General features: G+C 45.5%; 1 protein-coding gene across 2 annotated transcripts; it reads left to right on the forward strand.

Moving 5' to 3' along the window:
- Positions 1-5716: 5716 nt before the first annotated feature.
- On the forward strand, positions 5717-22785 carry SF3A3 (splicing factor 3a subunit 3). Of its 2 annotated transcripts, XM_006099129.3 has the most exons (17): positions 5717-5918; positions 6180-6227; positions 7454-7506; positions 7612-7717; positions 9510-9582; positions 9960-10051; positions 11180-11262; positions 11873-12011; positions 12840-12908; positions 13606-13673; positions 13841-13948; positions 14912-14981; positions 17039-17203; positions 17297-17407; positions 18820-18910; positions 21023-21078; positions 22482-22785. In XM_006099129.3, exons 1-17 carry the CDS (start codon positions 5823-5825, stop codon positions 22557-22559), a joined length of 1506 nt encoding a protein of 501 aa, XP_006099191.1. In that variant the 5' UTR covers positions 5717-5822; the 3' UTR covers positions 22560-22785. The 2 variants fall into 2 exon arrangements, with proteins under 2 accessions (XP_006099191.1, XP_014320160.1); XM_014464674.2 differs by lacking the exon at positions 12840-12908.
- Positions 22786-27123: the final 4338 nt, after the last annotated feature.

Consider the following 27123-nt stretch of genomic DNA (forward strand, 5'->3'; position numbering starts at 1 on the left):
TTTTTTGGCTATGACCTCTGCAGAAAGGCCAACCATTTACTTGGACTGTTCTTTCCCAAAGATTCAGAGAAAGCCTGGCTTATTTCCCCCAAATCCTTAAGGCCAGTATAGCCACCATTTCCTTCCTATGTGGGTCCTCTTTGCTCCAATACATCGATGATTTACTCTTATGTTCTCCCTCTACAGAGGCTGGCCTCACTAACAGCCTCCATTTACTGCGTAATCTAGCTTCCAAAGGACATAAGATTTCTAAAGAGAAACTGCAATTTTGTCAAATTTCTGTTACTTTCTCAGGATACCTCCTAACTCCAGAAGGATTAAATCTTGACCCATCAAGCCTACATGGCATTTTAAACTCCCTTCCTCAAAAGACAGCTTTAGGGATTCTCAGAACTTGCAGGTTATTGTCAGACTGACTTCTTAATTTTTTCTTACTGTCCCAACCACTTATGACCTACTCAAGAATTCCCTTCTGACCCCCTACAATGGACCTCTGATGTCTATCAATCCTTTTTTAAAAATATGTTTTTATTTATTTCAGAAAGAGGAAGGGAGAGGGAGAGAGAGAAACATCAATGATGAGAGAGAATCATTGATCGGCTGCACATCCTCTACTGGAGATCAAGTCCAAAACCCAGGCATGTGCCCTGAACAGGAATTGAACCGTGGCCTCCTGGTTCATGGGGCAACACTCAACCCTGAGCCACACCACTGGGCGTAACAATCGTTTGAAAGAATAAAAACAAAGCTTACCTTAGCTCAGACCTTAGAGCAGTGATGGTGAACCTTTTGAGCTCGGCGTGTCAGCATTTTGAAAAACCCTAACTTCACTCTGGTGCCGTGTCACATATAGACATTTTTTGATATTTGCAACCATAGTAAAACAAAGACTTATATTTTTGATATTTATTTTATATATTTAAATGCCATTTAACAAAGAAAAATCAACCAAAACATGAGTTCGCGTGTCACCTCTGACACGCATGTCATAGGTTCGCCATCACTGCCTTAGAACATCCAAATTATAACCTCCCTTTTCACCTCTTCATTCATGACCCCGAAGAGAATGCTCTAGAGTTTAGGGGTTCTTACTCAATATCATGGGGGGAGGGGAGGTAAAATAGGCCTATAGGATATTCTAGTCAGCAATTAGATCCAGTTGTTCAAGGACTTCCCCCTTGCCTTAAGGCAGTTGTCTCTGTTTCCACCCTTATAAGGCTACTGAAAAGATGGTGATCTCTTCTTACTGTGTATGTTCCACACTCTGTTAAAACTCTCCTTAATTCTTTTCATACTCAGAATCCTTCTGCTAGTCATCTAGCCAAATATAAAGTCCTCCTCTGTCTTCACCCCACCTTACTATCACTCTAAGCAACTTACTTTCTCCTGTACCCTACTTTCTTTTCCAGACAATAACATCCCCCGTGACTGTATTACATTGATTGACCAACTCCTTGCCCCACAACTGGATATATACGAAACCTCACTTCCCAGTGTAGACTATGAATGGTTCACCAACGGATCTGATTTAAGGGGACCCAAAGGCAATTACAGAGCTACATATGCCATTGTCTCCCTCAATACAATCCTAGAATCCAGCCCTCTACTTGAGGCAAACCTGCCCAATGGGAAGAACTACATGCCCTTACTAAGGCACGCTCATTAGCCAAAGATAAAACTGTCAATATCTACACTGACAGAAGATATGCTCTTGGAGTAACCCATGACTTTGCCATGCTGGTAGGTTTCCCTACCACATCTGGACAGAAAATTAAAAACAAACTATGTCCTGGCACTCCCAGATGCCCTACTGACTTTCAGAGCCTTTTTTTGTTATTAACATTCAGGGACATTCTTCTACCCTGAAGTGCAAGGAATTGAAATTGGCTATTTCACAGGAGATAACAACAACCCTGCCTATAGAAACCTCATCTACTCCTACCCTCCCTCCATTTCCTCACCTATACCAAAGCCTAGCTAAACCTCATGCCTTTTCTCTGGAGGATGGAGAGGGGAAATGGATTAAGCAAGGCTATTCCTTTGATTCTTCTTGATGCGTATTGATAGGCCCTACTAACCGCCCTGTCCTCCCCAACAATCTCCAAAAGGAGGTTTTAAACTTCATCCATGATTTAGTCCTTGAAACACTGAGAACATGATCCAATGAAGAAAACAATATTAATGGGACCCATCACCCACTATTGCCCACCAGACATATAAGATGGGCAAAATTTGTCCAAAATATCACCCTGGGAAACTGTCACATGCCTTGTTCCATTACTAATGGGTCCTTTAGAGGATGGCAAATAGATGTTATCCAACTTCCCCTTCTCATACGGTTATACATATGTGCTAGTCATGATCTGTGTGTGTTCACATGGGGCTGAGGCTTTCCCTGACCATGGCCCTGGCTTGTTCTGTCCAATCAGCATGGCTCAGTGATTGAGCATTGACCTATGAACTAGGATGTCAGGGTCATGGTTCGGTTGCAGGCTTCATCCTGGGAGGAGGAGGGAGGGTTGCAGGCGGGGGTAGGGGGAAGGTGCAGGAGGCAGCCAATCGATGATTCTCATCAGTGATGTTTCTATCTCTCTCTGTCTCCCTTCCTCTCTGAAATCAATAAAAAATATTTTTTTAAAAATTCTAACTTCAGGAATCCCTCAAGATCTTAATAGTAATAGAGGAACTCATTTTATAGGACAGATTGTTCAAATGTTTGTAAAATTTGGCATATCTATCAGCATTTCCATTTTCTTATCATCCTCAATCCTCTGGATTGGTAGAACAAACCAATGGAAAAATAAATACTCTGTTGGCAGAAATTTGCATGGCATGTAGTCTGTCATGGCCCAAGGCCTTCCTGAACCCCCCTTAACTTTCATTCTACCCCCACTGGAAAACATAAATTTTTGCCTTTGAGATGATCACAGGTCATGCTATGCACCTAGATGAAGAACTGCACCAACCGGTACTTACCAAAGGAGATCTACATTACTGCAGGGAGCTTATCAACACCCTACAACATAACAGTGGCTCCTGGGAGACAAGGAATGTCCTCAGGCCCGGGCGTTTTGTCTCCTGGAAAAGACACCAACGCAGACTCGCTCCAGTCCCAGCTGGACAGGACCTTATCAGGTCCTTTAGACCAATCTATTACTAAATTCTGTGGCGTTGACTCATGGACTCGTTTCTCATTTAACCAAGATCCCAGACCCTGCAGCGAAATGGGGCTTCCCAGCCCTTCACTGAAACAAACTCTGACCAAAATCCAGGCAACAGGATGAGAAGACAACAGCTGAAGTAAACAACCATTCCCAAGAAAATGGACCAGGTCTGCATCACACCAGTTCCTACAGAGATTCTTCACTTAAATTTCTTTGTCTCTTGTTGGTCTTTGCTTATAAGGCTACCCTTTATTTTAGAGAAGATTATCAACATGATAACAAACCCAATTGTTCTTCCTTTTCTTTCTCTCTCCCTCATTTCTCTCTCTCTCTCCTCGGAAAAATAATATTTTACTAAAACTCTCTGAGAGTTCTGCTAAGGGAGGAAGTTTTCACTGATTACTGGATGTCACCCAAACCCTAAATCAATTAAAGACAAATACCTGCCACTTGTTGCTCCAGTTACCAAGTTTAATACGGTTCCCAATGTCACTGTCTTCCCAGATTAACCTATATCCAACTTCACCTTTCAGGTAGAGTATTAAAAAAACAGAGACATCTGCCCCCTGCTTGTTATTATTCATTGTCCCTGTCATCTCCACTGAATTTAAATTTAAATATGCCCCCAGTCTCTTCCTTACTTGATCTCTAACTGTCTACGTGACAAATTTAAAAAGAAAGATATAACCAAATGATGTAAACTTGTTGCTTCAACTGGATACAAACCTGTTGGATTTTGAAAAACATGCAAACAGTTTCACCTTTGGTTGGAAAAATTCTCGGTCATATTTATGAATGAATCCATAAAGGAGAATCCTCAAGAGTGTGTGTGTGTGGGGGGGGGGGAGGGTGTTTATGCACCTCCCTGGTTCATCTTATTTTTGGTATTGGAGAAGATACCCCAACTAAAGGATGGCACATCAATGTTTGGGCAGTTGCCTGTTGGAGCAACTTGTGAATGTTTTATCTATAATAATAAAAGCGTAATATGCTAATTAGACCGGATAGCCAAACGACCTTCTGGACGTCCTTCCAGATGAAGCCGCCACAGTGGGGGCTGAGGCAGAGGTGGTTAGGGGCGATCAGGTAGGCAGGTGAGTGGTTAGGGGCGATCAGGCAGGCAGGCAGGCAGGCAAGAGGTTAGGAGCCAGCTGTCCTGTATTAGGAGAGGGTGCAGGCCGGGCTGAGGAACCTGGACCTTTAGTCTATTCATAAGAACCCCAGCCTTTCCATAAGTTCTTTTAACAAAGAACTATTTCCACAGGACCAAAGGCAGATCATGAAGCCCAAAAGGGAAATGGTGGCCTGTAATGATGACAAAATAAGACAAAGTATACTCAGCATGCTAGTCCCTAGTGCCAGAATATATGTCAACAAGAATATAACTAGGAATCTGTCCACCACCATCGGACAAATAGCTGAAGTGACTAAGACTCTTGCTGCCCAACAGAAGTCACTAGATTCCCTTGCTCGAGTGGTGCTGGACAATCCCATAGTCCTTGAATATTTGCTGGCCAAGAGGGGTCTGAAAAAGAGGATTGCGCTGGTATTTCAAAGGTGTATTTACATAGAGGCATAAGAACAATGGACTTAAACACTTTTTTAAAAAAATATACTTTTATTGACTTCAGAAAAGAAGGGAGAGGTGAGCATTGACCTATGAACCAGGAGGTTGCAGTTCAATTCAGCTCGATTCCGATCCCCAGTGTGGTGCGTGCAGGAGGCAGCCAATCAATGATTCTCTCTCCTCATTGATGTTTCTGTTTCTCTCTCCCTCTCCCTTCCTCTCTGAAATCAATAAAAGCATTTTTTAAATGTTATATGCCGTCCTGGCCAGCATTTCTCAGTGGTTAGAACATTGGCCTGTGCACCAGAGGGTCAGGTTCCAGTCCCAGTCAAGGGGTCAAGGGCATGTACCTGGGTTGCAGGTCCCATGAGTGGGAGGCAACCAATCCATGTGTCTCTGTAACATCAATGTTTCTCTCTCTCTTTCTCCCTTCCCTCTTCCTTCCTGCCCCCCTCCCCTCCACTCTCTCTAGAATCAATGAAAAAATATCTTCACTCCTTGAGTGAGGACAAAGACAAAGAAAAGAGGTTATATGCCTGTGGCATGACTACTCACCATGACCTACCCAGTTAGGAATTCATGATCAGATCACTCTGTGAGGTTACATTTAGTCACTGGACTTGTCGGTTTTATTATAGGACCCTCTTTTCGTTCACAAAAGAAACAACATAAAAACACTATCATCCCCATTTTACTGACAAGGACACTGAGGTCCAGAGACGGGGAAAATGTTGGCAGAAGTCACACTGAGAGCTAGGGACTTGCGTTCCAGCCTTCGGATTCCCGTCCGTGCTCGGCGGCTACTCCTCCGTCCACACAGAGTGCCCCTTGGTTCCTGGATTTCTATACGCCCCCTAGAGGCACCTGCAAACCATCGCCATCCTCCACCACACCCCCCGCCAGCAGGGGGCATTGCTGCCATCTCGGTCTCCTTGCGGTGTTCACTTTCCCTCCAGTCCCCGAGGCACTTCCGGCAGCGCGGAACTCTGGTGCAGCGGGACGCGCAGCGTGGGGACGCGGGCGCGCCAGGCGGCAGCGGTTGTTTCCGGCCCTGTCGGTGGTCTGAGTGGAGTTTCGGCGGCGGAGAAAGGATGGAGACAATTTTGGAGCAGCAGCGGCGCTATCATGAGGAGAAGGAACGGCTCATGGACGTCATGGCCAAAGAGATGCTCACGAAGAAGTCCACGGTGAGTGGGCCTGGGCAGGGACTCCCTCTGCGGTGGGCCGCGTCCTCGGGGTACCCCCTGAGAGCTTTCCGTGACCCTCAGACTCGCCCGCCCCCGCCTCCTCGGGGGCTCCCTCCGAGGTCCCGCCTGGGTAACTTCATCCCGGGCCCCGCGCCCCGGGGCCGCTGGTTTAGCCGCTCAGACCTAAGCGGGTAAGCTCCGCCCTCGGGCGGCCTTTCCTGCTCCAGGACCCCGACTAACGGCGCCCGTGTCTTTCTTCAGCTCCGGGACCAGATCAATTCCGACCACCGCACACGGGCCATGCAAGACGTGAGTGCCCCGCTGTCCGCTTCCGTTCGGGTTTGAATGAGCTGGGGGAGGGAGGGAGAGAAGGCGGGGTGCGCGGTGGGGGCCTGGAGATGTCCACGCGGCTGCTAAGCTTGAGGGTGCTGAGCTGCCCTCCCTCGCTTCTCTGAATGGGGAGCTCATTCGTTCTTCATGGCTCGGAAAGACACCCCTTCTTATGTCCTGTAGCCCATGGATGTGCAAAGAATAGTTCTGAGTAGCCGATGGCTCAGGCACAGAAGGGACTCTCTCGTCTCTCCGAAAGAGAACGCACCACTTGGAAGTATTTTTGCTACATTGCCTGCATTTGCCTAGAAAATAGTTCAATTTATTACTTTTAGAAAACGAAGCAAAATGTTGATGCTCGTTAAAGCTGAGTGATAGGTACATGGAGGTTTATTTTACTATGCTCTCTTGCGTACGTTTGAAATCTGTTCAGAAAGGAATAAAAGACCTAATCAGAGTTTCTGGATTTTTAGGAGGTAATTGATGTTACAAGTCTCTAGTCCCGTATCTAAATTCCCAAATCCAAAATACTCTGAAAACGCTTTTTGTTTGTTTGCTTTGGTAAATATTTGGTGGCAACACGTGACATGAACTTTATCCCATGTAGTAAATATGGTCTTTATTATGGCCTTTATCCCACGTGGTAAATAATGCATAAGTTTTACTGCAGAACTATTAATATTTGTTCCACATTCCACCAGGGATATTGCATAATATATGGTACCTTTCCGAACCTAAAAATTCCAAATTCTGAAACAGATCTGGTTCCAAAAGTTTTAGAGAAGGGGCTATGTACCTGTTCCATCCTGAGTTTGAATCTACAGGAAGCTGTGTGATGTTTTAGCCTGTGTACTCCTCAGTCAAGCTTCCTGAAGAAGTGAAGATCATCTTGGTTCACCCTTTTGTCTTTGAGGGCTTAGGTGGGAACTGCTGTTTAGCATGTGGCTCTCTGTTATGACTCTCTTAGGGAAAGTTAAGCATCAGTTGCATGTAAATAATAGAAACTCTCTGCTACCCCTTAAATTAACCTGCTTTTAAAACTAACCGGGAATCAGAGCTATTTATTAAAAGTACGAGAAAGCACAGGCACCAGAATACCGTATCTCAAGGTTTCCCTGGACTTTGACTAGAGAGCCCTTCTTGGTTGCTTAGCTCTATAGTTATCCAGAGCGCCTCATCCTGATGGGTTTGTGTTTGTCTTTCAGAGGTATATGGAAGTCAGTGGGAACCTGAGGGATTTGTATGACGATAAGGATGGGTAAGTGACCATCACAGCCAGTCCAGGAGGTAGTGCTCCATAGGAGCCATGGTTAAAGGACTGATTCTATGCTATATGTTCTCTGGATTTTTTCTGAAATTGCAGGTTACGCAAGGAGGAGCTTAATGCCATTTCAGGACCCAATGAATTTGCTGAATTCTATAATAGACTCAAGCAAATAAAAGAATTCCACCGGAAGCACCCAAATGAGGTACGGCCTTAAAAAGTATTTTCTCCAAACCTGCCTAAGAGCCTATTATAGAAAAGTTGTAAGGAAAATGGAGATGTGCCACTTAGATGTTCCTTAAAAAGAACCTACTGTTTAGCTGCAGGGTGTGTAGAGAATATCCTACAAATCCAGTTGTTTTAAGATCCCCCTCAGCTTTAAGCCAAATCCATTCTGTTCTTGGGGCAGTCCCCAGCCAGTGACTAAACACAGTGGGGGTAATACAGCCTGGCTTTCTACCCAATATGAGACTCTTTTTACGAGTAATCTTTGTTCCAGAGTTCCCCATTGGGTTGCTGAAGATTTCATGGTCTAGGTATCATGATCTAGGTTTTTCCTGCCCGGTCCTCCTCTTCCCATTTTAATCTTTCATGGGTATTACTCCCCCCCCCCCCCCAATTGCTTGTGCTCTTAACTGTCTTGAAATCTGCGTACCTGGGATCTAATTAACACAAAGGCTGGATGAAGGTACTCTTACACCCCTACATATGTCTCCCCACCTCCCTTAGAGGGTAGAGTGTAAAGTCTTGCTTACCAAAAGAGAAGACATGAGTACCATTCTTGTGTGTCAACCATATTCCAGCTCTGGTAGAAAGGCAATGAATAAATGGTTATGTAAATGATTGGGAAGATGCTCAAGATATACTAAGTAGGAAAAAATAAGTTTATGTGAAAAATAAAATAACCTTACACTGGCTGGTATGTATGTGCTTGTACAAACACAGGGTGGGGCAAAAGTAGTACTGTAGTTTTTCTTTTTTTTTTCTTTTTTCTTTTTTTTTTTTTTTTTAATATATATTTTATTGATTTTTTACAGAGAAGAAGGGAGAGAGATAGAGAGTTAGAAACATCGATGAGAGAGAAACATCGATCAGCTGCCTCCTGCACATCTCCCACTGGGGATGTGCCTGCAACCCAGGTACATGCCCTTGACCGGAATCGAACCTGGGACCTTTCAGTCCGCAGGCCGACGCTCTATCCACTGAGCCAAACCGGTTTCGGCAGTACTGTAGTTTTTCATATGGAAAATAATATAATAATAAGTAATCATATGCTCACAACTATAAACCTACTTTTGTCCCACCTTGTGTATTTGATACCAAGCAGTGGTTTCCAAATTTTTCTGCATGTTTGAATCACCTGGGAATCTTTAAAAAGTATCGATACCTCCCGGCCAGCATGGCTTAGTGGTTGAGCATAGGTTCAGTTCTCAGTCAGGGCACATGCTGGATTGTGGGCTCAATCCCCAGTGTTGGGTGTGCAGGAGGCAGCCGATCAATGATTCTATTCTCTGTCGTCATTGATATTTCTATCTCTCTCCCCCTCTCTCTTCCTCTCTGAAATCAGATTTTTTAAAGAGTACTGATTCCTGCATACAGGTATCGGTACTTTCTGATTTAATTGGTTTCAATGCATCAATCAGGATTTTTTTTTTAACACTCTTTTAGATGATTCTAATGTGCAGCATTAATGGCTGGCATTAAAACTGGTCTGTTAACAGTAGCTATTTATTTGTAGGATTATTAAAGGGGGACTTGGATTTTTCATTTTGTGTTTTTGTATTATTTGAGTTTTTGTGAGCACGTGTTACTTTAGCAATATTTAGTCAAACAATACAAAAAAAGAAAATGGAAATGGAAAACAGTAGTAGGCTCTTAACGGAAAATCAAGACCAAATAAAGTGTCAGAAGTCCCACATTCTGTACAGCCCATCTTTGTGATACTGCAACTTTTATGTTGAAAAATCCATCTGCGCACTTGTCTTTGTTTTCATCAGATCTGCGTGCCCATGTCAGTGGAATTTGAGGAGCTCCTGAAGGCTCGAGAGAATCCAAGTGAAGAAGCACAAAGTAAGTAGGATTTAATTTCCTATCCAGCACTAGCAGAAGTATACGTTCATGACAGAGCTGTTTGCCCTCAGAGCCCTAGAAAACAGGGCCCTGGAGAAATTTGTAGCCAGGTTCTCTTACTGGCTTTCTCTATGCTGGTTTCTCTAACTTGACCTACTAAATTGGCCTTGGACAAAACATTCAATTTTGTGCCAGCCCAGCTCTGATTCACTGGAAGTAGACCAGGAAAACTGAGGCCTGTTTACTTTGTGAGCCTAGGGAGGACCTTTGGGTGAAGGGCTGCTTCATGGAACAAGGAGCTAGCAGTCCATTTGAAAAGCCAAGTCCAAGAAAATGGTCTTTTAGTGTTGAATCATTGGTATCTCTGATTCTTTCAGATTTGGTGGAGTTCACAGATGAAGAGGGATACGGGCGTTATCTGGATCTCCATGACTGTTACCTCAAGTACATTAACCTGAAGGCCTCTGAGGTAAGACCCAGGAGAGGAGAAAGTGGTTCTGATTCTCAGGGGGGAGTCAGGACGCTGGGCTGGGCTCCTAGACGTACAGCAATTGGTGTCTTCCTTGTGTTTTGTAACTGTTAGAGAAATATTAAAGAGGTAATGTGGGGGTTTTTTCTTAGACAAACTATTCAAAGCCCTGGCCTTCTGGGCTCAGTGGTTAAAGCGTTGGTCCGCAGACCAAAGGGTCTCGGGTTCAATTTCTGGTCTAGGGCATGTACCTCGGTTGCAGGTTGGATCCCTGGCCCCGGTTGGGGCATGTTTGGGAGGCAACCAATCGATGCGTCTCTCTCACATTGATGTTTCTCTCTTTCTCTCCCTCCCTCTCACTCTCTCTAAAAATCAATGGAAAAAAATCCTCCAGTGAGGATAAAGAAAAGAAACAGTATGCAAAATGTCAGGTTTCTACAGTGAATACAATAAGCATAGTATTTTATTAATACAAGCATATTTTGATTTGTAAAAATAAAAATTTTTAGAAAGCTCACATTACTGTGTTAGGCACATATAATACATGGTGCAGGGAAGATTCAAAACAATCTCACCAGCAAAGGGCTATACAATGTCTTTTTTAAAAGACATTACAAAAATAACTTAGCACAAGGGATGCGATTTAAGGTGACAGTCTCAGAAAGGCCTCGAGGAAGTGTGTAAGTTCCTCTTGGAGTTGTGAGGAAATGTCCCCAAAGTCCAGTGGCTAAACTTTAAGCTCCGTGAGGACAGGCTTCATGTCTGTCTTGTTCTCATATGTATCCATGAACTTGGTCCAAGATGCCCAATAAGTGATTGAATGAGTGAATAAATGGCACCTTCCAGGACCTTATTTTAGGATATAGTGGGTATTAGTATTTAACCAAGTGCCTGGCATGTATGTGTTCAACAAGAAGATTTCTTTTAGTTTGCTGTTTATTAACTTAATGTTTAATTTGCAGCATTAATTGTGTCTGCTGTTCTCCCCAATTAGTGTAGGAATTCAGTGATAGAACAGAAAAAGACTAAAATGAGCCAGGCCTTGTTATTTTAATTTCATTTATTGGAGGTTATACTTTAACTTGGTGGAAAAAACTAACGGAAGCTCTGGTCACTTCTCTTTTCCAGAAGCTGGATTATATCACATACCTGTCTATCTTTGACCAGTTATTTGACATTCCTAAAGAAAGGAAGAATGCAGAGTACAAGAGGTAAGCATTACTAGCTTCTAGGCCTCTACTGGATTTGATTAGATTATTTGATGTGAAGAATTGTCGCCTGAAAGGCCTTCGTGAATGACTCAGGTTTATTAAAGGATAAGGATTTTGAAGGACCTGGTTTTTAAGCCTTTGTAATATTCTGGTTCTGGAACAATGTGTCTATGAGCATATCTGCAGTCTTATACCCACACTGTTCTTAATTTTGCCTCTGTCTTTGGAGTTTACTGGGAAAAATTAAACTTTCTCAGATTGTGACTGAAGTGAAGTGCTTGGGTCTGATGTATAGATGTTAACTTTTGTTTGTGTTATACCTCTGGTTAGTGATAACATTTTATTTTTACCTGAAGTAAATTAAATAAAAATTTTTTTACTTGAAGTCTTTTATGTGTGAGTTTAGACTTTAGTGTTTGGAATTAAGTTATAAAAATAAAAGAAGATAGGAGAGGTCAGAATCAAGATGACATGATAGGAAAAAAAGTCAATTGTAAGCTCATTTTAAAACGTAGGAGTATTTTAAAAATATAAGCATATTTTACAGGGTATAACAATATATCAAAAATGGAAACCCTCTTTGCTTTTCTGTATTGCTGTTCGTCTGTAGATACTTGGAGATGCTGCTTGAGTACCTTCAGGATTACACAGATAGAGTGAAGCCCCTCCAAGATCAGAATGAACTTTTTGGGAAGATTCAAAATGACTTTGAGAAGAAGTGGGAGAACGGTACCTTTCCCGGGTGGCCGGTGAGCATCAGTGGGGTGTGGGTGGAGGACATGCCAGAGAACTGTTGTACTTTAATTCTGAGCCTCTGCTTCAGGGCTGACCCCTCAGGGTCAGTGGTGACCATGACAAGTTCTGCCCACTGGGCTAGGTTTTCTCTGTGTACTTTGGAATGAGATTGCTCAGGGTCCACTTGCCATTGGCTAGGCTCAGGATTTTCATCAACCATGTCATTACTGCTGTATTTATCCATTCCTGCTGACCAAGAACAGATAAATTATGTGCTAGAAATCTCTACTACGTATTTTCACAAATCCTGGGGATAAACTTGAGTTTTTCTGAACTCTCAGGAAGAGAATGTGCTGTCTGTTGTTTTTTTGTTTTTGCTCTGCTCTTGTAGGATTTGATTCTTAATTCATACATTAGAGGCCCGATGCACAAAATTCGTGCAAAAGTAGGCCTTTCTTCCCCCGGCTGCCAGCACCAACTTCCCTCTGTCACCTGGGACCTGTGCTTCCCTCCTAGAGGGAGGCCCCACCCACCCGCCACAGCCCATGGTTGGTGGCCTGGGCCTCCCTCTTCGGGGCGATCACGGGGTGATGGCTGGGCCCCTGACCAATTGCATTGCACCTGCCTTGGCTGGCCTGGCACCAGTGGGTGTCATAGCTTGGTCCCGGATGGTCCTCCGGATGGTTGTTCCGCTGTTTAGCTGTTCAGTCGATTTGCATATTATGATTTTATTACATAGGATATATATAAGAACAGGGCCACCTGGCACCTGGTAATTTAGCTGGCTCCCTTGCCTTCATTGTAAACCTCGATCTTAAACATTGTGTTGTTCTTCTTGCCAGAAAGAGACAAGCAGTGCCCTGACACATGCTGGAGCCCATCTTGACCTCTCTGCTTTTTCCTCCTGGGAGGTATGTTTTCCTTAGCCAGTGTACTGGTCTTGCCTGTTCCCTTCTCCAAGGGACCACTCCATTTCCTGTTTTTAATGCCATGGACTTACTATGGTAAGACACCAGTTCCACACTAGCCAGTGCTCAGTGGTTAGAGCGTAGGCATGTGCCTGAAGGGTCTCTGGTTCGATTCTGGTCAAGGGCACATACCTCAGTTGCAGGCTCGATCCCTGGCCCCGGTTGGGGTGCATGCAGAAGGGAATCAATTGTTATGTCTCTCTCACATCGATGTTTCTCTCTGTGTGTATCTCCTCCTCCCTTCCACTCTCTCTAAAGAAATTAATGGAAAAATATATCCTCAGGTGAGGATTAACAACAAAAAAAGAGAAAAAGACCAGTTCCTGGGACCAGGCATCTAAAAGAATATGGAAAAAGGGAAAGGGGAAAAAAAACTTACAACTAAGTATTTTGAAAACTGAAATAATCATTCAGGCTCTGTTCAGCTGTAGTGGAGGTAATGGAACACTGCCAAGCGTGGTTATTTGTGAACTTGACCAGAGTCCATCCTTTGGAGAGGGTGAGCTTACTGTGGAATGTATGGTGTTGCCACAGCTTTGGGAATAGCCATACCACCAGCCTCCTAAGACTTAAGTGTGAGCATTTGTTGTTTATCAAACTCTATTTAAATAAAATTGTAACTTGTCTCTTTTTTATGTAGGAGTTGGCCTCCCTGGGTCTGGACAGATTGAAATCTGCACTCTTAGCTTTAGGCCTGAAGTGTGGCGGGTAAGAAACTGGTTTTTCCTTCATAACTGTCCCGTTTACTGTGTTTGCACGAACTTCTGCATGGCTCTGATACCATTTTCCCTCTCACCCCGCCTCCCTCCCAACTACAGAAATAAGCAGGTCTGTATGATAAAGTAATCCTGGAATCCTTTCTCCTGTCTCCTTAGGACCCTAGAGGAGCGAGCCCAGAGGCTATTCAGCACCAAAGGGAAGTCCCTGGAGGCGCTGGACACCTCCCTGTTCGCCAAAAACCCCAAGTCAAAGGGCACCAAGCGGTGAGTGGCTGGGGTAGCACCTCTGCTTACAGTTTAAGATGTTATTTCCATGAAGCCTGCTTACCACCCTTACTGATCCTTAGAGGTCCATTCTGCTCCTTTTCTCTGCTGACGGCAGAAAGTGCTGTCACTGTTATAAACCGGGCACAGTTTGTACTCAGGTGGGCAAGTGGTGACGTCTCTCATGTTGAAATTGCTCTAGGTACCTTTTTTTTTTTTTACATTAATAGCCTATGGATAGGTTCAAAAAATATTTTCCTAAGTATATTTTTCTTTTTTTTAAAGATATGTTTTTATTGACTTGAGAGAGATAGAAACATCAATGATGAGAGAGAATCATTGATCAGCTGCTTTCAGCATGCCCCCTACTGGGGATCAAGCCTGCAACCCAGGCATGTGCCCTGACCGGGAATCGAACCATGGCCTCCTGCCTGGTTCATAGGTCGATACTCAGCCACTGAGCCATACCTCCAGGCCCAAGTCTATTTTTCAATGACAGTTGAATCTGTTCTTGAGCCACATGCTTATACAGGGTATTTTTTATTTTATTTTCTAACTCACACAACAACGCTGAAAAGTACTTGTCATCCTAATTATTTTTACAGTTCATAACTCAGAAAAGTGACTAAGTAGCAGCGTCAGGATTTGGGCCCAAATCTGCCTGTTCTGGAGCTCGCTTTCTGTACCGCATTTCCTTTGTAGATTATAATGATGGAAATTTAAACATCCAGGTATGTCCTCCACTTTCTGGAATGAGGCCAAAGGAAGCTTCCATGCATTTCCAGAAATAACCTCAGGACTTCTGTCAGCGCGTCCTGAGCTGAACAGAGCATTTGCTTTCACAGCTCATTTCTTGTGTGTTTATGATTTTAATGCACCTGTCAAATAAATGCTCTCAGGTACAGAGAACAAGGCACTGGTTAAAAGAACCCTTGAGTGATACAGCTTGTTTTTTGTTGTTAGAGATACTGAGAGGAACAAAGACATTGCTTTCCTGGAAGCCCAGATCTACGAATACGTGGAGATTCTTGGGGTGAGTAACTGACTCTGGTGAGGGCTGTAAATGCTACAAGGTATGGGAGTAGGAGAAATATGAACTGATAGGATTTTTTCCTAGGATTGAAGGAGGAGGGGTAGGTGTTAAACTAGTTCAGCAGAAAATAGAGTTCTCTCAGGGGACTTGGCCCTTTGGTGAGGTCCTACTCTGTTCCTAGGTGTCTGTTGTTAGGTGATACTCCCAAGCCTGCCCAATGCCCATGAGGCTGGACAGAGAGAACAGACTCCCCTCTCAGTATAGTGTTCAGAGTGGTGCGGATTCTTCACCTGAGCTCCAGATTATACCCAGGGGGTAACCCAAGAGGTAGACACTCAAAAGGCAAGTAAGAGAAAGGCTAATGACTATGAAGAGGCATTACATGTTTACACGATTGTGAGAAACTCATTGGAGCTGGTACAAAGCTGTCTGTCTGTAAGCTGTCCCTTGAATATTCTTTCAAGAAGGAGCTGGAGGTTAGTTGGAGTGGAAAAAGGCCTAACCCAGTGGTCGGCAAACTCATTAGTCAACAGAGCCAAATATCAACAGTACAACGATTGAAATTTCTTTTGAGAGCCAAATTTTTTAAACTTAAACTATATAGGTAGGTACATTGTTATTAACTTAATTAGGGTACTCCTATGGCTTAGGAAGAGCCACACTCAAGGGGCCAAAGAGCCACATGTGGCTCTCAAGCTGCAGTTTGCCGACCATGGGCCTCACCTGGCCGGGATGCTTATCTCAGAAAGAAGAGGGAGGAGTCGGAGGAAAATTGTTTTCTTTCAGGGCTAGAAGGTGGAAGGAAGGGCAGCACTCATCCAGAGAAGATGGCCAGTGTCCCTGCAGTAGACCAGCCTGTCTGCCAGTGTCTGCTTTCTGCTCTCAGAGCCTTTCCCTTTACAGATGCTCACATGGTGCATTGAGTGATTGGCTCTGACTCAGATAGCTTGTTTATGTGTCTTTGTCAGTTGCCATGGATGTTTTCATTCTGCTATTTGAGGACCACACATAATAGCTTCAAATCTAGGGTCACCTGTTGGTTCCCTCTATTACAGCTGCTTTCACTAAAAGGAGGCTAGCCAGACATTGGACACTGGGGACAGTTGTGTTTTCCACAGTGAACTTGGGCGTTGCTATGTTGGCAGCCATTCAAGTTGCCAGTCCTCTGAGGATGACTGGGAGGCTAATTTGTGTCCTTGACATAAGGTGTATCCACTACATCCTCCCTCCTTTGAGAGCATTTTGCTTTCTCTGTCAGAAGGTGGCGCCATTCTCTTTGGAATTCCAGAGAAACTGGTTTCCAGTAGTCCATCTCTAAGTCCTGATATGATTTTTATCAGTATCACCATTTATTCACATCTGTTGGTTTTCAGACATTGTGTTGAATCTTTGGGTGCAGTAGTGAGTATGACACAGCCTTCTGCCCTTGTTGAAATACCCACTTTGTGAGAGACAGATAAATGAGATATGCTGTAACATATTGAGATTGAGTTTTCTAAGTAGAAGGAGGAAAAATATTTCAGGTAGAGGAAATGGTAAGCATGAAAAATTTGGTGAGTTATTTTAGAAATTTGGACTTTTTCCTTTAAACAGTAGAAATCCAGTAAAAGTTCTTTGTGCTGAGTGTACCATTAGGTTGGTTATTTTAAGCCGATAAATCTGGGAACAGAATGGATGCTGGACTGGAATGAGGAGAGGCTCAGGGCAAGTTAGAGGCTTCTCATCTTAGTGAGGGCGTTACCAGAGGGAAGGGGGGAAAAGGACTGGCTCAGGAAAGAGTTGAGGGACTTTGTTTTGTCGTTCTGTGGTAGTCTGTGGCCTCTGGTGAGTAATTTAGGCAAGTGACACAGAACCTTTGACTTTTTCTTTGTGATCAGGGAAGGCCTGCTGGTAGGAGCTGCGACACACAGGCAGAAGTTTCCCTTTATTCTACAAGAAAGAAAACCTTGTCCTAGGAAGCGAGGGGTCAGCAAGGGTTGCGGGAAAAGAGGAAGTTTGCCTTCTTGTTTTTCACTACTTTTCTCTGACTTCCCTTTTCATTTATGGACCTGACTTAGGAACAGCGACATCTCACTCATGAAAATGTCCAACGCAAACAGGCAAGGACAGGAGAAGAGCGAGAAGAAGAAGAGGAAGAGCAGATCAGTGAGAGTGAAAGTGAAGATGAAGAGAACGAGATCATTTACAACCCCAAAAACCTGCCCCTGGGCTGGGACGGCAAAGTAAGTCCCAGCACGACCATCCTTCTCCCCATCCCCCATGTTGGAAGCAGACGCAGACGCTCCTAAGACTGTTTCTTCTCCCGTTTCTTTCAGCCCATCCCCTACTGGTTGTACAAACTCCACGGCCTAAACATCAACTACAACTGTGAGATCTGTGGCAACTACACCTACCGAGGCCCCAAGGCCTTCCAGCGGCACTTTGCTGTAAGGGATTCAGAGTCATGTCTCCTGGAAACAGAAGTACAAAACCTGAGTCTTAGCGAAGAGGACAGGAGCGGCCTGAGAGGGTCACAGCTTAGAGAATCACGGGGGATTGGGTCCAAAGTCCGGCCTGTGGTGCCAGGGCTACCCTGTATGACACCCGAGACCATTTGTGGGGAATTCTGTCTTAGGTCAATCTCTGACTCCTTAGTCGTTTCTCTACCCCATTGCTAATAGGACCAAGGAAGGGGCTGACTGCCTTCTTCGAGTCTCTTTTTTTTTTTTTTATCCTCACCCTAGGACAGCGATTCTCAACCTGTGGGTCACAACCCCTTTGGGGGTCGAACGACCCCTTCACAGGGTCGCCTAAGACCATCGGAAAACACATATATAATTACATATTGTTTTTGTGATCAATCACTGTGCTTTAATTATGTTCAATTTGTAACAATGAAATTGGGGGTCCCCACAACATGAGGAACTGTATTAAAGGGTCACGGCATTAGGAAGGTTGAGAACCACTGCCCTAGGATATGTTTTGGTGTTTTGGTTTTTTTGTTTTGTTTTGTTTTTATTGATTTTGGGAGAGAGAAGAAGGGAGAGACAGGGCTCCTTCTTTGAGTCTTAAATGGGCCTTTGCCTTTTGAAACAAAAAACTAAAGGGATGATATTTATCAAGCTATTCTTGAGAAAGGGATGATATTTATCAAGCTATTCTTGAGACAAGGCATTATCTGGGTGGTACTCCAGTAAGTGGATTCACCCTTGTTTTGTTTCGGTCTTCACACCTTAGTACTTGGAAGGAAATTTTACAGAATGGAAAAGACTTGCGAGACCAAGGAGGCACATTTGTGTGAACTCCCTCCCTCCTTCAGATATACGTATTGCTAATTGGTCCTGGGTTTTTTCTGCTGAGCCCCTGAGTAGTCTCAATTTTTCTCAACTCCACTTCCAACGAATTGGAATTGGCATCCCTGAGCCAAAACTCATTGCGTCAGCCTCTCTCCCTGCTCTCTTTCTATCCTTGCTTATACCTGATAAACAGTCTCCTTTACTTATAAGGGAGCACTGACCTGCTCCCAGGAACCCTCAGTCATACTGATGGTGGGGCTTGCATGTGAAGTGACTAGAGTTGTGATGTTTTTCTGTGGTCTTGACACAGGTTTTGTCTGAAAGACTACAGGATCTGGGATTTAGATTTCATAAGCCAGCCCAGTGAGGTAAACAGTGCAATGCTGCTTTGCCGTATCTGCCTCTTGTCAGTTGTAGCCAGCTGTTTACAAACATGAACCTAAAAAATGCAGCCTTTAGGTGAAGTCTTTTGTAAGGGTCAGGTTAGGGCGGATGAGGTGAGTGGAATGAGTGCTCTGTGTTCAGCTGTTTGCACTTCACATTGTCCGTTTGTTCTCTCCCAGGAATGGCGTCATGCTCATGGCATGAGGTGTCTGGGCATCCCGAACACGGCCCACTTCGCTAATGTGACACAGATTGAAGATGCTGTCTCGTGTAAGTAAACTTTGTTCTTTCCTAAGCCAGACCAAGTGGCCACTCCTACAATCACTGGCCCACCCCCCTCGTGTTTCCAGGCCGAAGGGCAGCTGGTGGATATGTGACAGCTACAACAGTCATACGCTGCTGCGTGTGTGAGGGTCAGCAGTACTGACTCTTTCTCTCTTGAGAAGAGTCCTATGCTGAGTATAAAACAGGGCTTTTAACCCAGGTCTCTGAATGCTATATGCAAGATTTTGAGTGAATGGGCATATGTATATTTTCCTGAATTGATTTAAATATGTTAAGCACCCCTGATAGGAAGGAAAAAATAGTACTGGTTTCAGGAAGCTTATTTCTGAGGGACAGATCAGATACACGGAAACACAGCAGCAAAACACCTTTTGGAGAAAGCGAAGGGACGCACGTCAGGGAATGTGTTACAGCACCCAGGGACCTATTCGGCTTCCTGTTTGTCTGGCAGTGGGAGCTTTTACTGCCACTGGCATCTTCCTTGCAGGCCGTGTTCTTGTAGTTTATCTCTCATCTGTCGTGTTTTCACTTTCAGCTGGTTAGATCGAGAAGAAATGAATTTCATCACTCAGCTTTGGTAAATTTCAGGCACTCATTCTCAAGTGTACATGTCACTCTACTCAGCTGCTAGTCAGCTCACCTTTTCTCCAATCTCTGGGGCTGTTTAAATCCTCCATGCCCGGAGGCGATCCCATTCTTTTCTAATTGTTTTCAGATCCCTCTTAACTGGTCCGCAGTTTCCTACATCCATTTTTTCCTTTAAGATAATTATGACAATATTTCCAATCTCCAGTATTTTAGAACCACTCTGGGTTGGATTCTTGAATGTTAAAGACTGTGACAGGGCCCCGCATATTTTCAGGGCCTGAAGACTTCAGCTAACTTAAAGCCATTAGCTAGGAAGGAAAAGATGATTACTTGAGCATCTATATGCTAGGCCAGAGCTAAACACTTCCTCGTGTATTGTCTCAGTTACGATATCTTTAACCCATCTTGGCTTCAACTTTCTCTGGGATATTTCTTGTAATCTTGTCAAGTTTAGAGATTGTCCTACGTGATGGAAAATGTGGAAGCATATGGGAAGTTAATAAGTGCCTTCTCATCTTCATCTATTAATATTTTATCGTTTTCCCTTCTGGCAGCAGACCTGTCCTCTCTGTTCCACGTAGCGCTTTGTCTTGAGAGTACACCTTTCTGGCACCGTTCTTAGAGATTTAAGTAGTTCTTTCTCTGGTTTTGTATCTGTCCCGTTGTGTACATGTGATCACTCCCTCTGAAGCTGTGATGGCTTCTGTAGATGTCTTCCCCCTTTTTGTCTTCATTGGGATAATTTGTTATTGAACCGTCAGAATTCTTCTTTTAATGTCTCTAGTTTTGTTGAACCATCTTATCTGTCAGACTCTTTGACATGATACTTCACCTTTTATTTTTCCCTCTAAAGTCTTTGAAATATATTCACCAGACTTTAAGTAAACATATTCGATAACATCTGGTGTTCCCTTTTTCTTCTGTGACAGTGATTTTCAACCTTTTTCATCTTATGGCACACATAAACTAATTCTATGGCAAAACAAAAATCAATTGTATTTTTTTGCTGATCTGACAAAATAAAAATAGGTATAATTTTGATTCATTCACACCAGACAGCTATTGTTGTGTTGGCTGTTGTCCTTTTTTTATTTTACAGTCTGAGGGAGAAGAGGTCAGTGCCCCTGACTAAATAGTCAGGTGTTGCATATTTTAAACATTCTTGCAGCTCACCACTGTTCATCATGAACTTTAAGACAGTAAGGTCACTTTCGCCAATAATTCCCATAGGTTGTACCACATTTACTTCTTTGTTCGAGAGTATCTGTTATTCTAAGAGGTCTTTGATTTATTTGATTCAATGTTTCTTTTACAGGAAAGCAAAGATGATAGTCAATTTGCAATGGAGGTGTGTACAGGTGGTCCAGAACCAAAATTCTAGTTTGGGGCAAGCAAAAGCTTCAAGAGCAGAGTCATCCAGGGGAAACCTAATGTGGGGGAGGGAACAGGGGGAAGGTTGTAACACTGTGTAACCAGTGAATACTCAGTCTTCCCTTTTCTCCCCTGCAGTGTGGGCCAAGCTGAAACTGCAGAAGGCATCAGAACGATGGCAGCCTGACACTGAGGTGGGTGCTAATGTACCAACAGGAACAGCATTAAATGATAGAGCCCCCCCGCATCACCAGGTAGAGGGGACAATGGTCCCCGGGCCCCGCTGGTGTGGTTCAGTGGTTGAGTGTCGACTCTTGCACCAAGAAGTGGCAGCTTCGATTCCTGGTCAGGGCACATGTTCGGGTGGGGCTGTGCAGGAGGCAGCCAATCAGTGTTTCTCTCTCATCAATGTTTCTATTTCTCTCTCTCCTCCTCCCTTCCTCTCTCCTAAAATCAATTTAAAAAAATACTTAAGTCCTAGCCAGTTTGGTTCAGTGGCTAGAGCATCGGCCTTCGGACTGAAAGGTCCCGAGTTCAATTTCGGTCAAGGGCACATGCCTGTGATTCGGGCTCAATCCCCAGTGTGGGGCGTGTAAAAGGCAGCCAATCAATGATTCTCTCCCATCATTGATGTTTTCTATCCCTCTCTCTTCCTCTCTGAAATCAATAAAAAAAAAAAAGAATTAAAGAAGGATGTGACACAGTATCAGAGTCTTTTTAAACACCTCCCAACACGGATGAAAAAGGGTGTCCTTTATTCATACTTCTTTTAGAAAAATGGTCCCTGATTCACTGCAGTACAGAGTGAATCTGAATTTATAGATATATGACAATATCTATAAATTGGCTCTAGACATGTAAGCCTAATTTATTTGTGATATTAAGTACATGAGACTTTTTTTTTTAATGCGTCAGACTTCAAATCTGTGTCTTAAGATCGGTTGTATTCTCCCACTGAAAATTTTTTTTCACCACCAGCATCTCCTTCAATAACACCTGAAAGATTGTATGACAGGGAAGTGGGGGATCTCCTGAAATTTTGAAGTGGCAAGCAGGAGTGCCCAGTGTATGTCCTGCCCTAGGTCAATGGTTTTCAATATTTGCTTTTTTAGTAACAAACGCTCTTTCCACAGTGTAACGTAGAATTCCTATATATAAGATAGAATAACACAGAACTGCTCTGGAAGTGGGGAAGCGCAGCCTGTGTGGCCTCCCTTTCACCCTTCCTGACTGCAGTGGCCTCGGGCAGAAACCTAGGGTTCTTGGGAACTGTTTGAACTGTTGTCTTAGGTCAGCCTTTCTCAACCAGGGTTCCTCATCTTAAACACAGGAAGTGATTCGAATGAACGACTTTCTCATGTGTGCCCAGGATGGGTCACGAGAGGTACCATTCTAGATCCCAGGAGAGAAGTTAGTTCATTACACGGAGTGGATGCCTTCAGGCCGTGAGGCTTGATTCTCTTCCCAAACCCCAGTTGAGAAGGGCTGTCTTAGATGAATGCCATGGAACCCGGCCAGGGTGAGCTTGGGTAACCAGACACTGGTTCCAAACGTTTCTCCCAGGAGGCCTAGCTAACAGTTACCCCTTCTTTTTTAGGAAGAGTATGAAGACTCCAGTGGGAATGTTGTGAATAAGAAGACATATGAGGATCTGAAGAGACAAGGACTGCTCTAGTGTCAGGAGTGTATCTCAGCTTTGGGCTTGCCCTGGCTTCCCTGAGATCTGCTTTTTCTATTTCTCCCGACCACGTGCTCCTAAAGACTCTTTGCTACTTAGTCTTACGGTCTAGCATGCATCTTGTAGAGACAAGGCATGCGGCAGATTGTAGGGTTGAGATATGTTTTATCTTTGTTTTATATAAAAAACATTGTCAGAAAATAAAACCAGCCCTTGTTCTAAATGTGTCTTGTTCTGAAGCCCTGGATTATGGACTAACTCATCCTTTAGCTCTTAACACATCCCTACCACTTTCTCACACACTTCAGTGGCAACTAAGGTTTAATGAGCACCTGTTAGGTTACAAATGTTACGCTAGCTATGTCTGACCTAAGCTCTTTCCCCACTTCCTCAAATGAGCATCACCCCAGGATAAGCCCTGCCCGTCAGCCATTCATGCACATGCCAGGGAAAGGTGGGAAGAGTGAGCCAGGGCTCTGCTGGGGACAGAGTTGTTGGCACTAAGGTTTTCTGTTTTTATTTGCCTAAAGGAGTTATGCTGTTTGGAATGGGCTGTAGGCCCTGCCCCTTTCCCAAGCCTCAGCAGCCTAGCACATGATGGAACAGACGAGCAATGACTTTCCACTTGCTAGTTCACAACGAGAGTCTTTATGATCCTGTTTCTTTTGCAAGATCTCACCTTGACTGAGGAGTGGCTAGCCCCGTGGTTGGCAAACTGCGGCTCGCGAGCCACATGCGGCTCTTTGGCCCCTTGAGTGTGGCTCTTCCTAAGCCTTAGGAGTACCCTAATTAAGTTAATAACAATGTACCTACCTATATAGTTTAAGTTTAAAAAATCTGGCTCTCAAAAGAAATTTCAATCGTTGTACTGTTGATGTTTGGCTCTGTTGACTAATGAGTTTGCCGACCACTGGGCTAGTCCTTTGTTGCCCAAGCCCAGGTAGCCAATATTTGGGTGGAGTTGAGCCCCGGCCCCGGGAGCTGAATCTGGTATCCCAAGTGGAAAGAACTAGGAGAGCCGAGGGCACTGGTCTGCCCACTGGCACAGTTGTCTGAACAGGAGCTTAGGGCACTGGGCTACTCCAGAACAGGATTTCCCCTCTGCCCCTCAGCACTTGGATTTTCGGTTTGTTTGTAACGCACGTACTTTAGCTGGCCCTTGCCCTTGCCCTCTCCCTCACACGTACCTATTGCCCTAGTCATCTCCGTGGCAGTAGGGCTAACCACCCCTGCTCCTACAGCACGTCACTCTCGGTGTTTTCCTTCCTGGTTCAACCCATCCCAGGGGCAACTCCTCACATGCTCTGTGCTTTGGCTCCTCCAGGTGCTTAAAATCCCAGTAGGACAACCTCTTCAGGGCCTGAGCTTCTGAAGCAGTGAGAGGGTAATTAAACCTAATTGAGCCAACTGGAAACAGTGATTACCGAAAACTAGCCCGAAGTGCAAGGAGACATTGCCATTTGGGGAAAGAGTGAAGCCTCGGAAATGAGATGTGGGGAGGAAGCGTCCCTCCAGCCTTCCTGTTGGAGCAATAGCAGCATCGGGGCTCCCGAGGAACCAGCTGTCATACTCCTAGGAGTGGGTGCCGGGCCTCCAGGTTAACTCCGTCACCCAAGAACCGGCTTTTCTTCTTTACAGTGTGGAGGGGAGATGGCTCCAGGTTCTGAGGAGTTCTTGCCCAGATAACTATGCAGCTGAGCAGACTTGGAGGAAACCTGAGGCTTCTCTATCATAGCAAAGACTTTTCTTCATTCTTTTAGTGCCTCCCATGTGCCAGACACACCTAGGTTTGCAGATCTTGCGAACTAGGTGGAGGTGAGAAGGTGGGAGCAGAACCAGAGTAAGGAGGTTCATTAACCTCGTGGGCTGGTGGGAAGAGCCACCTGCCCAGCGCCATCCAGCTCCGAGGGGCACAGAGCCGTCAGGGAGTTTCAGGCAAACTTGGCACCAGAAGAGGTTTTCCCCAGAGGTGACGCCTCAAAGTCTGGACTTTCAGGTTCTGCTGTGGGGAGACCAGGATTCCAGCTGAGCCCACTGACCAGGCCAGGGAAGGAGTGGAGGGTTGCTTTTTCTTGGTTTAGGTCAGTAGGTCTTCATCATTTTGGGACCAGAGATTCCTTTGAAACTACAAAGATAACTGCGAACTTTCTCCCTGGGAAAATACATACATAGCTTTTCTGCACAGAATTTTAGGAGTTCATGAATCTCCCAAAGCCCATCCTTGGTTCCTGAGTCTTGTAAGAACTTCTCCCATAGACACGGAGACTGAACCTCTGCCTGGGCGCTTCCTGCTGGGAACAGGTGACTCCCTCTTCAAGGAGGAAAGCTGCCCATCAGGGAAGCTGCGGGACTCAGCCTGCCCCTCCCAGCCCAGGCTGGAAGCAGCTGGAAAGTCCTTCCTGGGACTGGCCCCCACACTCATGCTGCTGACCCCCCTGGAGCAGGAGTCCCCTCACCTGCTCATCCCTTCCTCCGTTTTTCTTCTGTTCCCCGCATGGGGTCAGGTTGTGCTCGAAGGGTCTACAAAGGGAACACTGAAGGTAACCATGTGTAGGGGAAGTGAGGGGCCAAGTTCTGAGATTTTCCTCCTCCCTCTGCATGTTCATTTTTGGTTTTTTGTGTGTGTTTTTAAATTCTTGGCATAATAGCTACCTCTTCCCTCATCCATTGAGTCCTGCCAGCAGACTCACCTCAGAGTTCTCGGGCTGGGAATGGGCCTGTGACCTCCCCACGTACTTCCCTTTCCACTGTCAGCCAGTTGTCCATTCCAGGTGGGCTCTGGGAGGACACCGCCCTCCCCTCCCTCTGAGCTCTTCTGAGAGCCCTTTCCACCTGCCAGGCAAATGAGGCACATCCCAGTGGGATGTTGGCACGGGGGCCCCTTGATCTGTCCAAACTGCCAATGGGTTTTATTTCCTCCCTCCTGCTACAGTCTGGACATCGGTGGTGCTTGGTTCTTTTGTCTGTGGCCCCTGTGTGTCCCTGGTGGCAGCAACATCAGAGGGAATTCCAGGAGCTGGCAAATGATTGGAGGGGAGGAGGGGCAGCCACCAGCTTCCAGGACTACACTTGCAGCCTCTCGGGTTCATGCACACGCGCCCGCTGCCCTCCACACCTGCAGGTGTGCAGGTAGGCCTATAGGTGGGAGGGGGTGGGGCACAGGGAATATTCTCTCGAGCCATGGACAGGGGCACAAACTAAAGTAGATGGGCAAGGTAACCATCCAGGCACTGTTGGTTTTCCGATTCTGTTGAGTGTCTGGCCCCCCTCATACTCCTGGACTGCCTTGCAGCCTCATCTACCCACACCAGGGAGGAGGAAGAGGGGCTTGTGAGGGAGGCCTGGGCTCTTCCTCCACAAGGACAGGGACCTGGGTGGAACTTTGGGACCTTCCATGACCCTTTTCTCTTTTGGGGACGGAAGTCCCACTGAATAGGTACTGACTAGATGACAACTGCTTCTTGCGTGTAGGGAACAGTGGAAGGGCTGAGGCTCCTGGTAGTAAGAAGGGGTGAGGGTGGAGAAAGAAGTGGCCCTTATTGCCAAGGGGCCCCATCCTGCCTCACCTCAGCACCTGAATCCTGAGCACTGCCCCATTCATGCACTGAAGACCACGGCCAGAGTGGGCCCCTTCAGCTATCACCTGAGAGAGGTCCAAGTGCTGATGGAGGACGATAGCCATGAGAGGAGGCAAACATGCCGTTAGCCCTGGGAAGGTTGGGGGTTGGGTTGTGCTCAGCCCCCAGGGTTCTGAACCCTTAAGAACCTGGTCATAGTGAGCCCTGACTTCTGACCCTCTCTGTGACCCAGGGCTTCCCTGCCCTGGGTTCCGAGGCAGCCTGTCATCCCCGCCCCACCCCAGGCCAGGTCCTATTGGAGTCAAAAGAGGCCAGATCAGTGGCAATGGCACCGGATATCTACTTCCTGTCACTGCACCTGCTCCAACTCTGTCTCCCTGGGATGCTGCTATTGCCATGCCAACAACAACGTTCACTCTCAGAGGGGCTGTTCCTAGGCTGCAGGCCCTGTTGTGCCTGCATCAAAGTCACTGACAGTATGACTTCGGGAAACAAAAACTCAGCTTCTGGTACCCCTTTTCCCCTACAGTTGACCTCCCCTGCTCCCCAGCCTCAGTTTTCTCATCTGCATAGTGCAATAATGGGACTCTGCTTGCAGCTCTCACCTGGGCTGCCCGGGACCAGTCCTTCATTCTCTCCCGCTCCTGCAGCACCTCAACAGACGATGTCTCCGGCCACTAGTAGCCATAGGGCTGCTCTACCCAGAGGTAGTTGTCCTCCACCCAGTCTTTCCTGGACTCTGTGACCAACCCTAACCCATGACTACTGCTGGGCCCTGAGCCTGCCCTTTCTTTGCCGTGACCTCATGACCTCTTCTACTTAACCACTGCATGACCTTTCCCTGACCTGTGACCCTTGAGCTGCTTACTCCCTGCAGTGGTCCCCTCTCTCCTTTTCCTCTTACCAGTCCTCCTGCTGGTCTTACTGATAGCCCAGAACCTGGTCAGAAGTCAGCTGACCCCTGCTCCTGCCCAGGTAAGCAG

This window comes from Myotis lucifugus, unplaced genomic scaffold (assembly GCF_000147115.1).
Source record: "Myotis lucifugus unplaced genomic scaffold, Myoluc2.0 scaffold_260, whole genome shotgun sequence".
NCBI lineage: Eukaryota > Metazoa > Chordata > Mammalia > Chiroptera > Vespertilionidae > Myotis > Myotis lucifugus.